A 16,229-nucleotide genomic window follows, 5' to 3' on the forward strand; every position below is an offset into this window, starting at 1 on the left:
TTTATGTGATATGGGAAAGTTTGCTCCATCCATTCTTTTCATTGCACACAGAAACAAATAGCATGAGCTTACAGAATTTAATGACTAAAGAAACTGTGGTACATATATACAATGGAATATTATGCAGACATCAGGAGAGATGAAGTCATGAAATTTTCCTATACATGGATGTACATGGAATCTATTATGCTGAGTGAAATAAGTCAGAGGGAGAGAGATATAGACACAGAATAGTCTCACTCATCTGAGTTTTAAGAAAAATAAAAGACATTATTATAATAATGCCCAAAGACAATAGAGAAGAGGGCTGGAAGGACTGGCTCATAATGTGAAGCTCACCACCAAGAGTGGTGAGTGCAGTTAGAGAAATAGCTACACTGACAACTATCATGACAATGTCAATGAGAGAAGTAGAATGCCTGTCTTGAACACAGGCTAGGGAGGGAAGGGGGAGATGGGGTACTCTGGTGATGGAAATATTGCACTTGTGAAGGGGGTGTTCTTTTTTTCTTTTCTCTTCTTTCTTTTATTTTTATTTTTATTTTTATTTTTTTTTTTTTGGTTTTTGGTTTTTGGATCACACCGGCAGCACTCAGGGGCTTCTCCTGGTTCTACGCCCAGAAATCGCCCCCGGCAGGCTTGGGGGACCATATGGGATACCAGGATTCGAACCACCATCCTTCTGCATGCAAGGCAAACACCTTGCCTCCATGCTATCTCTCCGGCTTGGAGGTGTTCTTTTATGACTGAAACCCAACTAAAATCATGTTTGTAATCATGATTCTTAAATAAATATTTTATATAAAAAAAGAAATATTTTACTGTTGACAGGACAAACCTGGGTGAGGTGGGTGTTGACTGATTTTCTCCAGTACAGGGAGGGGCAAAACTGAGGAAGAGCTCTCTTATATGATCTTATTTTTTGGTAGCCTGGGGGGATTACTAGATCAAAAAATTTCAGTAGGTAAAGCTTTGTAGCTAAAAGGGATGAACAATGAGACTCCATGTTTATTTACTAAATTCATCACCTGATTTATGCAAGATTCTAGAGTTTAGACTGCTTTAGGGATTTGCTTTGAAAAGGGCAACATAATTTGATAATTCAAACTATAGCTAATTACAAGAATTCTGAAGATTCTTCTGTTGTCTTATTCTGAATAAAATGCCATCACCAAAAGGCAGAACATCAATATGTAGATTTCAGAATATGTAGACTGTTTTGTTTTGTAGAGATTTTATGATAATAGTGAGAGAAAATCTCATGTTCCTTAACATATCATGTGGGGAAGAAAGAAAATCAGACCAGAGGTAATGTATAAAGAGAGGTGGAGGAGCAATGGCAATTTAGTGACAGTAATTTTATACATAATATCATAAACTTAATTCCTATGACAGTCCTAGTATCTCAACATCCTAATACCTAATTTATAAATAAAGAAAACGGTGGCAGATATCACTTCTCGGGTTGTACCTAACTCTGCATTGGGGAAAGATTCTCAGACCCACCTTTAAGAGATGCACAGGCCTGTGTTGAGATGAACATTTTAAATAGTTTCTTCAGAAAAAGGTTTTCATTGTGAGCCCAGCTTCCAATTAGTATAGTAACTGATGAAGTGATTGTGTAAGGGAGGGATTAAATTGTATAAAATTTATGTCCTTACTATTTGATGGTTTGGGTAAATGGTCTCTAACATATTCCATTCTACAGCTGGTACCATAGATATTTGTATATTTAGATACAGGCATGTAGCTCTGGGCTGATTCTTATTTTTGTTTGTTTCTGGGTCACACCCAGCAGCGCTCAGGGGTTACTCCTGGCTCTATGCTCAGAAATCGCCCCTGGCAGACACAGGGGACCATATGGGATGCCAGGATTCGAACCACCATCCATCTGCATGAAAGGCAAACTCCCTACCTCCAAGCTATCACTCTGGCCCCTCTGGGCTGATTCTGAGCTGCAGTTTCATATTCTCATGTCCCCCTACTCTCTTTTGCAGATCACTGGGGTGATCCTGTTGGCTGTTGGAGTCTGGGGCAAACTCACTCTTGGCACCTACATCTCCCTTATTGCTGAGAACTCCACAAATGCTCCCTATGTACTCATCGGAACTGGCACCACTATTGTCATCTTTGGCCTGTTTGGGTGCTTTGCTACATGCCGTGGTAGCCCATGGATGCTGAAACTGGTGAGTATTTTAACATAGTGCACTGCATTTTAGTTCCTATTTGTGCAGAGAATATCACTGGGAAATACAGTGGCTCTCCTTGAAGTCACAGAGAAGATATTACTATTCATTGACTTTAATTTTTATCCAGTCTCAGTCATAACCCACTCTTTTTCTCCCATCAGAAAAAAAAAACCCAAAACAGAGACTGGCACAAAAATTGAGTCCTGATCCCTTGAGGTCGACAGCAAGGAAACAGTGGCTGGTGCCTCCAAGAAGCCCTTTGTGTCCTCCTGGAGAGATGATCTGATGCAGTTTTGATCTGTCTTGAAAATATTCTCAAGCATATGATATAAAATTATGGTCAGCAAACAGGCACCCCAAACAAAGCAGCCTTTGTCTCCAAGCACCCTTTGAAGAAATACTTCCTGACTCCTTCAGCTTGGCTATGCTTAGATACACATATATGATCTTCTCTTAACCTACAATCCTTAGCCGAGTGCTCTGGGAATTGAGCTATGGAAGACCTTTCTAACTCAACAAAAGGTTGCTCATTGCCAAGTGGCCATAACACTGCTTGTGTCTATTTATTTATTTATTTATTTATTTATTTATTTATTTATTTATTTATTCAGATAGACCTACCAGTGATGTTTTCCAAAAGAGAAGAGAGGCTATTGACAGGATATAGCTGTGGCTCCTAACATTTTTGTAGCCTAGTTCTCTGTCTTAAATTTGCTGTCATTATGCTATTAATGAGAGTTGACTTTAGGGCTGGAGATTAAACTGAGAGGTAAAAAATATGCTTTATATGGGACCCTGAGTTCATTTCCCACTACCATCCCTCCACACAAAAAGGATTACAGAGATAAAAGATAGAAAGAGCCTCTCTTCAAAGAAAATTTTTTTCTCAAATGATTTATTTCAGATGTTGTAGTCCATAGAAGGGGAAATGTAGTTTGATTGATGCTCAAAGGCCTAGCCTTGTTTAATCCCGGGTTGTAGTTACATTTGGAAAACTCTATAAACTAGGGCTGGATTTGGCTACTTTCTCAATTGCAGAACCTACAGGAAACAAAGGCATTGACCACCACTTATTCTTCTGGGTTGATGAAAAGACCATAATGGTGCCATATTGTAGAATTTTTGTTACTGTTACCACATAGTTACTGTGCTGGTACCTTGAATTGACTGTTGAGAACTGCTACAAAGCAGGTCTTTAGCCATTTGCTGTGATCCTGAACTCTATCTATATGGATGCATAAACCACCAAGGTAACATTGTAAAAACCCTTTTCCCAGGGTCTACTTCCAAACGAACCAGAATTACAGGTAGTGAGACCCTGGCAGCACGGTTTTTAAAAGCTTTTCTGTGAATTTTCTGCCACTGCTTAGAAACATCTTTAATATAATGAGTAGAGAGACAAGAATTAATTTCAGGAGCTTAGACAACAAAGACTGCTCAGGATCTCTCCTAATGAAGGCTAGAGTCTTGATGTTGGAACTCTACTGGATCAAATACAACCTTGCCTAAATCTTTAATAGTAAGAATTTTACTTCTTTGATCATTTAATGAAAGAATGATTTAGGATATGTCACCAAGATTTCTACCTACCAAAACACCTCAAAGTGGGCAAAAGAGCAGCTACTTACATGAAGACCCCCAAACCTTAATATTCATTTACTCTAATTTTACGACAAACTCTCACCCGTCCAAAAGCAGTAAATTTTTCTTAGAGGCAGAAATGGTCACTGATCTGACTGCCACTTCAAAGCCTGACCTCCACGCTGTGAGAATAATTGCTTGTTACAGTGGTAGGGCATTTTTCTTGCACACAGCCAACCCAGGACAAACAGTGGTTCGAATCCCGGCATCTCTTATGGTCCCCGAGCCTGCCAAGGGTGATTTCTTAGTGCAGAGCCAGGAGTAACCCCCTGAGTGCCACCATGTGTGACCCAAAATCCAAAAAAAAAAAAAAACCCGAATAATTTCTTGCATACATTCTAGTTCATTCTAGTTTTTACTACCAGAATGGAGAAGACTAGAGTTCCAAATGAAGATCTTGTGAATTTGTTGCATATGGGAAATTCTTAAGGAGACTGAAGGGGAGTTACCAGGGTAAAGAAAAGGAGCAGATTCTCAACCATGATTATTTCCACACACATAAAGAACCCACTGGCTACTTCTTATGTTTTCTGAAAGCAAATTCAACACTGGAGAAGGGAAAGTATAAGGGGACAAATGGTGAGCAAGGGAAAGGAAATGAATCCTACCTGATAATTGGACTCATTTGAAAATTGAATGAGCTTCAAAGAGAAGAGGATGGAGTGAGTGGTCACACAGAAGCGAGATGACCATCCTGAATAAGGCATCAAGAAAGATTCCTAGCTATAACGTAATTGTGCCTAGGTCCTCCCAGATCCTCTTAAGTTTGGGGTCTTCATGTAAAAAAAATAACAGATATCTTAGTTGGGAAAATCCCTTCCCAGTTTTTTTTGGTTGAATAGGATTGACATATACAATGTGAGTCTTTCAATGAAGTTATTCAGCATGGTGTTCCACGTTGCTTACCATGTGAAACAGATTCATCCCTGAACTGAGGCTGGGAGACAAAACTGGGGTCATAATTTGAAGTTCTTTTCTAAACTCTTTCTAGCAACTATGAAGGTGTATTCAGTTCTTCCTTAAAAAAGTGACCTGCCCCAAAGACACATTCTGTTTAACCTTGATGTATCTGACTTTGTTTTTTTCCCTTTGGTTTTCAGTATGCCATGTTTCTGTCCTTGGTATTCCTGGCTGAGCTTGTAGCTGGCATTTCTGGGTTTGTGTTTCGCCATGAGGTGAGTACATACCAAGTAGATAACTCAAAAGGTCTTGGGGGTCAATTTTAGAAAACTCACTTAAAATGTAGAAAGGAGGCATTAGTGACCAATTGGCCACTGTAGTGGAATTGACATTTTCTACAGCTCATGTACTATAAGCTGGAATGTCAATAAAACCTCAAAGGCAGGAATTTAGCTAGGACCCTCAGTCTCTTTTCTTGCAGAGCATATAAGGATCACTCACCTTATTTTAAAGTGATGACCTTTGTCAATGGACGACTTTACATGTGCTTCAGGAATAAATATCTGCATTTATGAAACATCAAAGGCAGCAAGCTAAATTTCACCCACAGTATTACTCTTATCTCTCCCTGGAGCCTACCCCCATATCCATGCCATCCTAGCCATCTAGAGTTAAAAAAAAAAACTTCTCATAATGAGGACTCTTGCTGCTTTGGGTGGTATTGAGGGAGAAAAAGAGGAGAATATCATAATCTGAAATCAGTACCTTACTTCATTTTAAATGTCTATGACAAGTTTTAGTTATCTGAAAGCAGGGGGAGGACCAATTTTAATTATGGTCTCTGATTGGAATTGTTAATTTTGAAGATACTATCACTATCATGTAGCCTTTGTGGCTGTCCGATGGACTGTCTTTATAGTTTCTCTGTTTAGACAATGGTAGATGCTAATACAAAGACCAGCAACTATCAGGCTGTTAGAAGCTGCTGTGGCAGTAACTTTTCAGCTGTTTGTTGATAATAGGATCTAATAGTCTGCACTCACTAATAACATTCTAATTAAGATGGTCACCCCTAAACCTATTTATTATTGTACCTCAAAAGAGAGCAACAATGCCAGTACTAGACACACATGTGTTAGAATGGAAAAATTATAAGGAATAGGTGGGAAATTATGTGAAGTTCAGTGTTACAATGACTCTTAGATTTGTTACTGTGGTCTCATCTTTCCCAGGCCCTGTGTTTGTACTTGGCAAAGCTTAGTTCCCAGAAAATTTGCTGCTCATTTCCCTATTGCCCAGAAATTTTCCTTTGCAGAGGTTTATAGCAGATGCAAAGGCTGACTTCTAGAGCATATCTGCAGTACATCTGGAATTCATCTCCTCTCCTTATTTTTAGCTGAGGATGAAACTCGAGGTCATAGCCTAAATAGCTCAAAGGGGCCTCGATACTGCTTCCAGGATTATCCATGCTTTCTTCTCCTAGAACCCATTTCCATTTACTTTCTAATGTGTCTGACTCCATGTAAGGGGGGATTTCTCCTAATGGCTCCTGATAGGTTCTCATCTAGTTCACCTCTTTTCCTTAGACACTTAGGCAAGCAGTGGATGGGGTTGCCATTCTTTGACTACCTCCTCAATTGACCTTACACTATAAGAAATTAAAGATTGATACCCATATCTCACACCTTACACAAAAGTCAATTCAAAGTATATCAAAGTATATCAAAGACCTAGAGATTGGACATGAATCCAAAAAGTTCACTGAGGAGAACATAGGCAGAACACTCTAAGATTTAGACTTTAAATAAGTCTCCAATGCCAATGGTTAGGACTACAGAATCAAATCTGAATAAATGGAACTACATCAAACAAAAAAGTTTCTATATGGCAAAAGAAACACGGGCTAAAATTAGAAGACAGCTGAGTGTTTGAACTCAACACATCAGATACATTTTTGTTTTCTAGTTACTCACAAAGGTTAATTCCACAAAAACTAAAAACCCCATCAAAACTAGGGAGAGGAAATGGATACTTCTCTGAGAAAGATCAATGGCCCATGAAAAAATGCTCATCATCACTTATTATTAGAGAAATCCAATGAGATAATCATCTTACACCAGTGAGGATGGCACATATCAAAAACAATGGGAACATGGGGCCAGAGAGATAGCACAGCGGGTAGGGTGTTTGCCTCTCGTGCAGCCGATCCAGGCTGGACTATGGTTTGAATCCCAGCATCCCATCTGGTCCCCCGTGCCTGCCAGGAGTGATTTCTGAGCACAGAGCCAGAAGTAATCCCTGAGCATCACCAGGTGTAACCCAAAAACCAAATAATAATAATAATAATAATAATAGTAATAATAATAATAATAAACAACTAATAAAAGGAACAATCTCTGTTGATGGGATGTAGTGAGAAGGGAACTCTCATTTACTGCTGGTGGGAATGCTTCCTTTGCCCCAGAGTTTATCAAGAAGGAAAGAAATTGAATGGAGGAGAGAAACACAAATATGAAAGGATGGAGGCCAGGGTCCAAATAGTATCAGATGGTGTTACAGGACTATTATCCAAGCTGAAGTCAACAATAATGAAATCATGAGATCAAAACTTTATCAATCAAAACTTAAAGTGGGCGTGTCATGTTGACAGGCTGGGGTAGGGGGAGCCATGGTATGCACTCTGAGAACATTGGTTGAGGGAAATCCACACTGGTGGTGAGATTGGCCCTGAAATATTGTATGGTTGAAATCCAACTATGAGGAGCTTTGTAAATCATAATGGTTGCAATAAAACAAAATTTTACAAAAGGAATGGTCATCTACACATGAAGACAATATAGCGGACATGGTATCATCCATTACAAAACACAGAGTAAAAAATGCAAATCCCTGACAGTGAAGCAGGGGTCCTAGTTTCTCTAGTGAGTGTACTCACAGTTGTCCATGGTCTATTCTATGTTACCTGCCCTCCACGCAGAGACAGTACAGGTGTGGTGAAATAAGAGGTCACTTTGATTTGTGTGGCACCCACCTTGGCTTAGAAAATTCTGTAAATAGCATATACATATATAATATTTAAAGCACCATATTTACAAAGTTATTCATTGTTGAGTTTTAGATATACAATGTTTCACCACCAATTCTGCCACCAGTGTCAACATCCTTCCACCATGTGCCCCAAATCCATCCCATACACTTCTACCAGCCAGACATCTTAACAGACAGCATTTTAAGTTTGGTTGTTAAAGTTTGGGTTTCATGATTTCATTGTTGTTGACTACATGGTTTGGATAATTAGTTCTGTCCTTTCTTATACCACCAATGCACCTGAATCCCCTGTACCCTTGTTCCCCATTATTTAACATGTCTTTCTCCCCCTCTCTTTATTCTCACTATACTCTGGATCCAAGAATATTCTAAACAACCCCATTTAGACCATTGCAGTCCTTTAAGCAGCTATTCTAGATAACACATATAAGTGACATCATCTTGGTTTTATTCTTCTTATGGCTTTTTTAATTTATTTTCACCATCTCATCAACATAGCACTTAGTCTCTCAGCAAGGAGCATGCCATATTGGGAGAATCATCTCAGTTAGCCCTAAGCTTCCCACCAATTTATGTTCTGTGCTGTCTTTCCAGTTCTGAGGAATTTGACTAATCAGGGACAGTTTTGGCATAAGCAGAATTGCCTGGTAGCTCACCTAACACTCCCTCCTGCAGCAGATTTCCACAGCTTGAATGTTAACCTAAGACCAAGTGTCTCACTCACAGAGAAGGAGAAAAAAAGTGCCTTGTTAACTATTTATTATAAGAAGTTGGTGACTTTTAGCTTCTTTTTGGAGTTCTCAATAAAGACTGGTAAGTTACATTGGTTTCACCTCACTCTTATAAAGTTGAACAGTGAGTTGTTTCTGATCAAAAATTAGGTCAGCTTTTTCATTTCCCAACTACATCCTCCTGCGTAAAAGCACATACAATTATAAAGTGGGGGGCAGAGAGATAGCACAGTGATAGAACATTTGCCTTGCACACAGCCTATCCAGGATGGACGATGGTTCAAATTCTGGCAACCCATATGGTCCCCCATGCCTGCCAGGTGTGATTTCTGAGTGCTTTCAGGAGTAACCCCTGAGCACCACTAGGTTTGACCCAAAAACCAAAAAAATTATGAAAAGGGAATTAATCATTTTCAAAATATTGCCAAGATAATCTAAGCCTGAAATTTGGCAACTCAATATTCATCCTTTCCGATACAGGGAAGACACTTTAGTGGGCATTAATCAAGGCAAAATTCCTCTGGATTGGGTGTAAAGGGGACATTTTTTTTAAATTCCTGCTAACATTCTTGTCAAAGTTTTAGGTCACTTTAATCACAGAGACCCAGAAGCTCCCACCCTGGACTGCATTGATACAGGACCTTTAAGAAGAATTTACTTGGGGGTAGATATTATTGTGAGTCAGGGATCACTTGGGCTGAAATAGAATGGAATTCCATTTCTCTTTGTCTCCCATAGATCAAGGACACCTTCCTGCGGACCTACACTGATGCCATGCAGAACTACAATGGCAATGATGAGAAGAGCCGGGCTGTGGATCATGTGCAGCGCAGTGTAAGTGTCAGGGAAGGAGTTGGATGGGCAACTACATTTAGCATCTGGCCTTAGGACTGTAGGCTGCCTGTGAGGTTGGGATCTGAGCATTTATTGCTGCTTCCCATGAGAATGCTCTCAGCCTGTTTTCTTTTTTCAAGAGTTGATTTTTCAGTACTTGTCCCAGTACTAGTTAGGTAATCAGTGTCATGAAGTACCACTGGCTGGGATGTGCTATTCATCAGTAAGGAGGATAAACATCCCAAGATCCCAAGGATTGCTAGTTTGCCTTTAAAATCTAAACTGTTGCACAGGAGGTGAGCAGTGAATGACAACCTCACTGAGAGTTGTCCAACTGTAGCATCTGGGCTACTACAAAGGCTGCCTCGAGCTTTTTAAAGGATTATGAGTAAAAAAAATTTCCTTCCTGGATAGGTCAGGTAATGCATCTGAGTAAAGTTTATTTACCTCAGAAATTGTATTTGGAGAAGAGATAATCAATTTTTGGAAAATCCCAGACTTTTACCGAAAAGTTTTTAGTTCAAGGATATGTATACATTCTACCGCAATTCATTCATTCTGTTTCAACTAATCTTATTTTATTATTTCTATATTAATACCCAGCAAGTCTTTGCTATTTGGATACAAATAGTAACTATTTTAGGATTTGAAAGCCATAGAATACCTGTTACAACTATTAAATTCTACCATGGTAGTTTGAAAATTTATAGACAGTAGATAAAACCATAAACATAGTTCTATCTCTGAATTTGATCAAGAACATACAACAGGTGGATGTAGGTTGCCAAAACTAGCTTTGTCTTCCTCTGTATCTATTTTATCAATAAACAGTTCACTTACTTATTAATATTGATTGTTTGAAGATCATGTTAAAACCATATTTACTATCTGGAGCAGTAGAACAGCAGTAGGGAGCTTGCCTTGCACATGACCAACCTGAATTTGATACTGGTCACTGCATATGATTCCTGTGTCTTCCAGGAGTGATTCCTGAGTCTTCCAGGAGTGATTCCTGAGTGCAGAGCCAGGCTAAGTCCTGAGCACAACTGGGTGTGGGCTCCAAACCACTGTATTGTTTCAGCTCCCAAAATGGCTGTCTCAATTTAGTTGACCTCTGCATTTATATTTTCAACAGCACCCAACTCACACAAGTGATTCTTTTATATATATATATTTATTTATTTAAGCAACAAGTGTGTTTGTAGTTGGATTTTAGTTATATAAAAAATAAAAATTAAGAACACAAGTGACTCTGGTACTTAGTCAGATCAGAGAGTCACTGATTTGTTTTGGCAAGATGTAAGAAAGCTAGCACAGGAACACAAGAAAGAATTAATGGTGTAAGATGCTTGCCTTAACTGCGATCAACCCCGGTTCTGTCACCAGCACCACATATGGTCAACTGAACACTGTCAGGTGAATAAGTCATGAGCACACCAGGAATGGTACCAGTGCACAGAGCTATGAGTAAGTCCTGACACCACTGAGTGTGTGACCCTAAAACCAAACCAAAACAAAACAACAAAACCAAAAAATAGTCAAACAATACAAAATTAAGGATCTACCCTTTTTCAGTTTGAATCAGATTCTCAGTGAATAAAAATGTTAGTGATGCTTTAGTTCTTTATTTAACAATGCCAGGCATGTTGTCTTAGGGATTTGGCCCAAGTTTCTCCTTAAAATTGAATGAGGACACCATATATCTTAGATTGCCAAACTTTGGTTCTTTTCCTTTTCCTGTGAACAGCTGAGCTGCTGTGGCGTGCAGAACTACACCAACTGGAGCACCAGCCCTTACTTCCTGGAGCATGGCATCCCACCAAGTTGCTGCATGAATGATACTGATTGTGATCCCCGGGATCTTCACAATCTGACTGTGGCTGCCACCAAGGTTAACCAGAAGGTACTGGCTTCTCAGTCATGACAAAATCATTGTGAATGTTTGGAGGCCCCTTTTTGTTTGTTTCTGTGAAATTTACAAGTCTTTTGGAACTGGTAGTCTTGGAGGGACCCAAGAATTGTCTTTTGTGGGTCCTAATTGTGTGATAAAGGAACCCACTTTTGGAGACATCAGTGAGTCAAGTAAACTTCATATCTCTCTATCATATTCACTGTTAGAAAGGTTCTGCAAGTGGTTTCTGTTAACACCAATGCTGAGGTCAGGCAGCAAACTCTAGATCTTCTTTCTAGATGTGTGCCTGCTGTTTCACATACTTTCTAATCATAAAATTGTTCACAGCTGGGTGCCAGTCTTTAGCAGGAAGTGGAGGTAGAGTTGACAGACACATGCTTCTGCTAAGAAAGCAGCCTTTATTTTAGGGCAGGGGTCCTTAAACTTTTTAAACAGGGGGCCAGTTCACTGTCCCTCAGACCATTGGAGGGTCTGACTATAGTAAAAACAAAACTTATGAACGAATTCTTATGCACACTGCATATATCTTATTTTGCAATGAAGAAACAAAACAGATACAAATACAATATGTGGCCCGTGGGCCATAGTTTGAGGACTACTGTTTAGGGCATATATTGATTTCGGAAAAGAAATCAGTAGTTCAACTCATTGGAAACACTCAGTCTCCAAAAGAAATTAGAGAAAAGAATTGGCTAAGAGAAATTTAAAAGTACAGCTAACCCCATCAAAAAGTGGGGAGAGGGCCCGGAGAGATAGCACAGCGGCGTTTGCCTTGCAAGCAACCGATCCAGAACCAAAGGTGGTTGGTTCAAATCCTGGTGTCCCATATGGTCCCCCTTGCCTGCCAGGAGCTATTTCTGAGCAGACAGCCAGGAGTAACCCCTGAGCACCTTGGGTGTGGCCCAAAAACCAAAAAAAAAAAAGTGGGGAGAAGAAATGAACAGACACTTCCTCAAAGAATAAATACAAATGGCCAAGATGCACATAAAAATGTGATCCACTTCACTAATCATCAGGGAGATGCAAATTAAATAACAATGAGGGGCCATCTCCCATCACAGAGACTGGCACACATCACAAAGAACAACAGTCAGTGCTGGCGGGGATGTGAAGAGAAAGGAAGTCTCATTCATTGCCGGTGAGAATGCTGTGTAGTCCAGCCTTTATGGTAAACAATATGTAGATTCCTCGGAAACATGGAAAATTGAGATTCCATAGGATCCAACTATACCACTCCTAGGATATACCCAAGGAATACAAAAACTCAATACAAAAATGCCTTCTGCACACCCATACTCATTGTTGCTCTATTTACAATAGCCAGAATCTGGAAACAAACCAGATGTCCTTCAACAGATGAATAGCTGAAGGAATTGTGGTACATATATACAATGGAATACTATGCAGCTTCCAGGAAAAGTAAAGTCATAAAATTTTCCTATACCTGAATGGACATGGAAACTATTATGCTGGGTGAAATAAGTCAGAGGGAGATAGACACAGAATAATCTCATTCATCTGTGGGATTTAAGAAAAATGAAAGACAGTATAGTAATAATAACCAGAGAAAATAGAGATGAGGGTTGGAAGGACTGACTCATAATATGAAGCATACCACAAAGAGTGGTTAGTTCAGTAAGAGAAATAACTACACTAACAACTACCATGACAATGGTTGTGAGTGAGAGAAATTGAATGCCTGCTTCAAATACAGGCAGGGGAAGTGGAGAGTAGGGAGATGGGGGGCATTGGTGGTGGGAATGTTGCACTGGTGAAAGAAGTGTTCTTTTTTATGACCAAAACCCAACTATAAACATGTCCATAATCATGGCGCTTAAATAAAGATATTATTGCTTAAATGAAAAAGAAAGTACATTGTGGAAATCAATAGAATGAAATTTCAGCAGAGAAAGGAATTTTAATTCTGTATTCTACTTCATTAAAACTATGATGAATACCAAGAAGTCATTATATAATATAATATATATTCTTAAATATTTAGAAAAGTACAAGATAGAAAATATGTTTTTAAAATGAAAAAGATAAAACATACTATTGAGTGTGCCTGTAATTATGCAGCTTCTGGTTAATTTTTAAAAAAATTTAAAGAATTATAATTTACAAAGTTGTCTATAGTTGAGTTTTAGGTATTAATATTTCAACACCCATCCCACCAACAATATCAACTTTCATCACCAGTGCTCCCATACTAGTCATTACATTACCACTTTTGAAGTGTAAAGCATACCTAGCTTTTGGTGGATATATTTATTTGTAAAAACAAGTGCTTTATAGCTGTATATATTGACTGAGTCTCAGGAGTTGAGTTGTAGAAGCTACAACCCTCTGACAAAGTTTTATTGTTTTTACACCCACACTTACTCCTCTTTTGTGTAAGTTGAGAATCTAGAAGTCAGCAGTGCATGATTTAGAGTCAGACTATAGTTTACATTCTGGTTATCTAATTGCCATTAAGTTATTTTATTTTATCTGTCCTGTGTTATTATCTGTTAAATAGAAATAATAAAGGGCCCTGTCATTTGGATTGATTGATGTGAGGTTTAATTGAGATAAATTTCCAAAGCACAGTTCCTGGTACATGATAAATATGTGATAAATATTGGTAAATTCATCTTTCTCTGTACCAAATAGTGTCTTTTATTAGACATTATGTAGCAGGTCCTTATAGGAACTTTTGTTAGTATAGAGAATCAAGTTTGTGGCCATATTTAAAAGAGCATATTTATAATCTCAGTAATTGCCAGAAAGAAAGATAATGTCACCTTTGTTGTTTTGTTGATAATTTACTATGTGGACCTCCTGCCCCACCTCCACCCACAATCCTTCTTCACAATTTCTTCAATATGTCAAATACTTGTAGGTGCTTAACTTCTTTCCCACTTCTTTAACATGGCTCCCTCAAAGAAGAAAAAGTGAACCAAAAGTGAAATTTTATATTAAGTATTATTAGCTATTCAGAGTTAATTTCCACGTGACCTTCTGAGAAAAATCATTTCTGGAATCTACATCTCAGATGCCTTGTTTTTGAATAAATCCGACAGAAATGAGATGAAGATAGTAATTGCTCATAAGATTAGCAGACACTCATATGACTTCTTCCTCAAAAGGCATAACTACTGGCATAGTCTAGCTACATGGAATTATAATACATACAATAGATACATTCTGTAGATGTTCTGTAGACGTAGAATTCCATATTCTGCTAACACAAAAAGTTGAATCTTGGCTCTTACCTGGAAACCTGGGAGACCAACTTGTACAAATACCTGGAAGAAAAAAGGAGAAAGTGAAACTAAGCAAGCAGGATATTGACAGTTTTGTTTTGAGACAGATTTTATTTTGGTTTTACTTGCATAATGATGGCCTCTCTAGAGGTTTGGATGGCTAATAGCCAACTCCTTAAGAACTTGATACGTTTTTAAGAAAGGAAAGAAGAAATAGAGAGATATTCTGGTTGAGTTACTTCTTCACAGAACAAATATGGGGCAAGTCACATATTACTGCTATTGAAATTTTACCATTTACAGTGGTGTTTTTCATTGGTGACAATGCTATTTGACATGCAAGGAGAGTGAAAAAATTACCCTTTATTTTTATCTTTGGCATTAGAATGTCTAAGCTACAACCATGAAACTGAACATCTTAGTTACTATCATTTGGAATATGTTAGAATATCCACTTCTCCTCACTTCTTTCCCTAATCCAAACTTTTCTTCCAATTTAAAAAAATAATAGTAGGATATGTAGCATTACAAGTAAAAAATTAAATTAGAAAACAAAATTACCTACAGAGAATCAAATTTCAAAACTTTCTCAGAGCTATAATGTATTTCCTTTCCTACCCTTGTTCTGACTTTCATATTTGCCTCAGGTAACTAAGTACTAAAGTGTGTCGACAGTATTGAAAACATGTGCTTTTATTTCTACAACTCTACTGAACGCACAGGATATGACTTTTTGTGGATATATAGTACTGATGGAATTTTCACAGATTTAAATATGTTGATTGTTTCTGATTAAAAAAATATGTTTTAATCCTAGCATTTGGAGATTTCATATTATTCTAAAGGAAATTTTACTTCCTTTTATACATTAAGTTATAAGGTTATATCCCACTTGTCAAAAGTCAATTGGATTGGCACCTTCAACCTCCATCTAGCAAGGGTCATTTGTAGAGAATAAGATCGGGAAACACTGGGGCCAGCGAGGTGGCGCTAGAGGTAAGGTGTCTGCCTTGCAAGCGCTAGCCAAGGAAGGACCGTGGTTCAATCCCCTGGCGTCCCATATGGTCCCCCCAAGCCAGGGGCAATTTCTGAATGCTAAGCCAGGAGTAACCCCTGAGCATCAAACAGGTGTGGCCCGAAAAACCAAAAAAAAAAAAAGATAGGGAAGCACATAAGAAGTTAGATAAACACATATGGACTGTACAAGATTTCATTCTATCACCTGGTCAGCTACCAGTGGCACTACAGGCAGGCCATCAGCTCATGACAGTGTCCTCTCCTAACACTCCTCCAGGTTCCCAACAAGTAAACCATTGTTGACAAAGACATTAAAGGCAGTTAGTATGCACATCAACATTCAGCAGATACATGAAGATCAGAGCTATCAGCAGGCCCTTGAAATATAGACTAAAGTCCTAACAGTTCCCTATTCTATTTTTTGTCCATATAGTCCCTGCATCTCAAAGAACCTACCAGTCTTATTCTGCATGTACTTGGTGCATTTTTGTGACAGCATATATTTGTTACCTATTCTATTATTTCCTCCTATGTTACTCTTTCCTGGGTGTATTTTTGCAAACACTTTGCATTCTCAGACCTAAATTATTTTACCCAGGGACATAAAACATTCTTGGTTGTTTTTGTTGTTGGGGAGGGGGGATTCCCATGCCATTGATATTCAGGAAGGGAGCATAGCTTATCCAGATCAAATAGTAAATTTGTAGCAAAG

At 38.5% G+C, this 16,229-nt stretch overlaps 1 protein-coding gene across 1 annotated transcript in view; it reads left to right on the forward strand.

Annotated features, from left to right (window-relative positions):
- TSPAN7 (tetraspanin 7) overlaps positions 1-16,229 on the forward strand; it is a 135,574-nt gene that overhangs the window by 109,263 nt on the left and 10,082 nt on the right. Inside the window, exons 2-5 of the mRNA XM_049767119.1 lie at positions 1,998-2,186; positions 4,931-5,005; positions 9,248-9,343; positions 11,091-11,246. Coding sequence (XP_049623076.1) covers positions 1,998-2,186; positions 4,931-5,005; positions 9,248-9,343; positions 11,091-11,246 — 516 coding nt within the window. The remainder of the gene's footprint in view (positions 1-1,997; positions 2,187-4,930; positions 5,006-9,247; positions 9,344-11,090; positions 11,247-16,229) is intronic.

The sequence above is a fragment of the Suncus etruscus genome, chromosome X, assembly GCF_024139225.1.
Source record: "Suncus etruscus isolate mSunEtr1 chromosome X, mSunEtr1.pri.cur, whole genome shotgun sequence".
Classification (NCBI taxonomy): Eukaryota; Metazoa; Chordata; class Mammalia; order Eulipotyphla; family Soricidae; genus Suncus; species Suncus etruscus.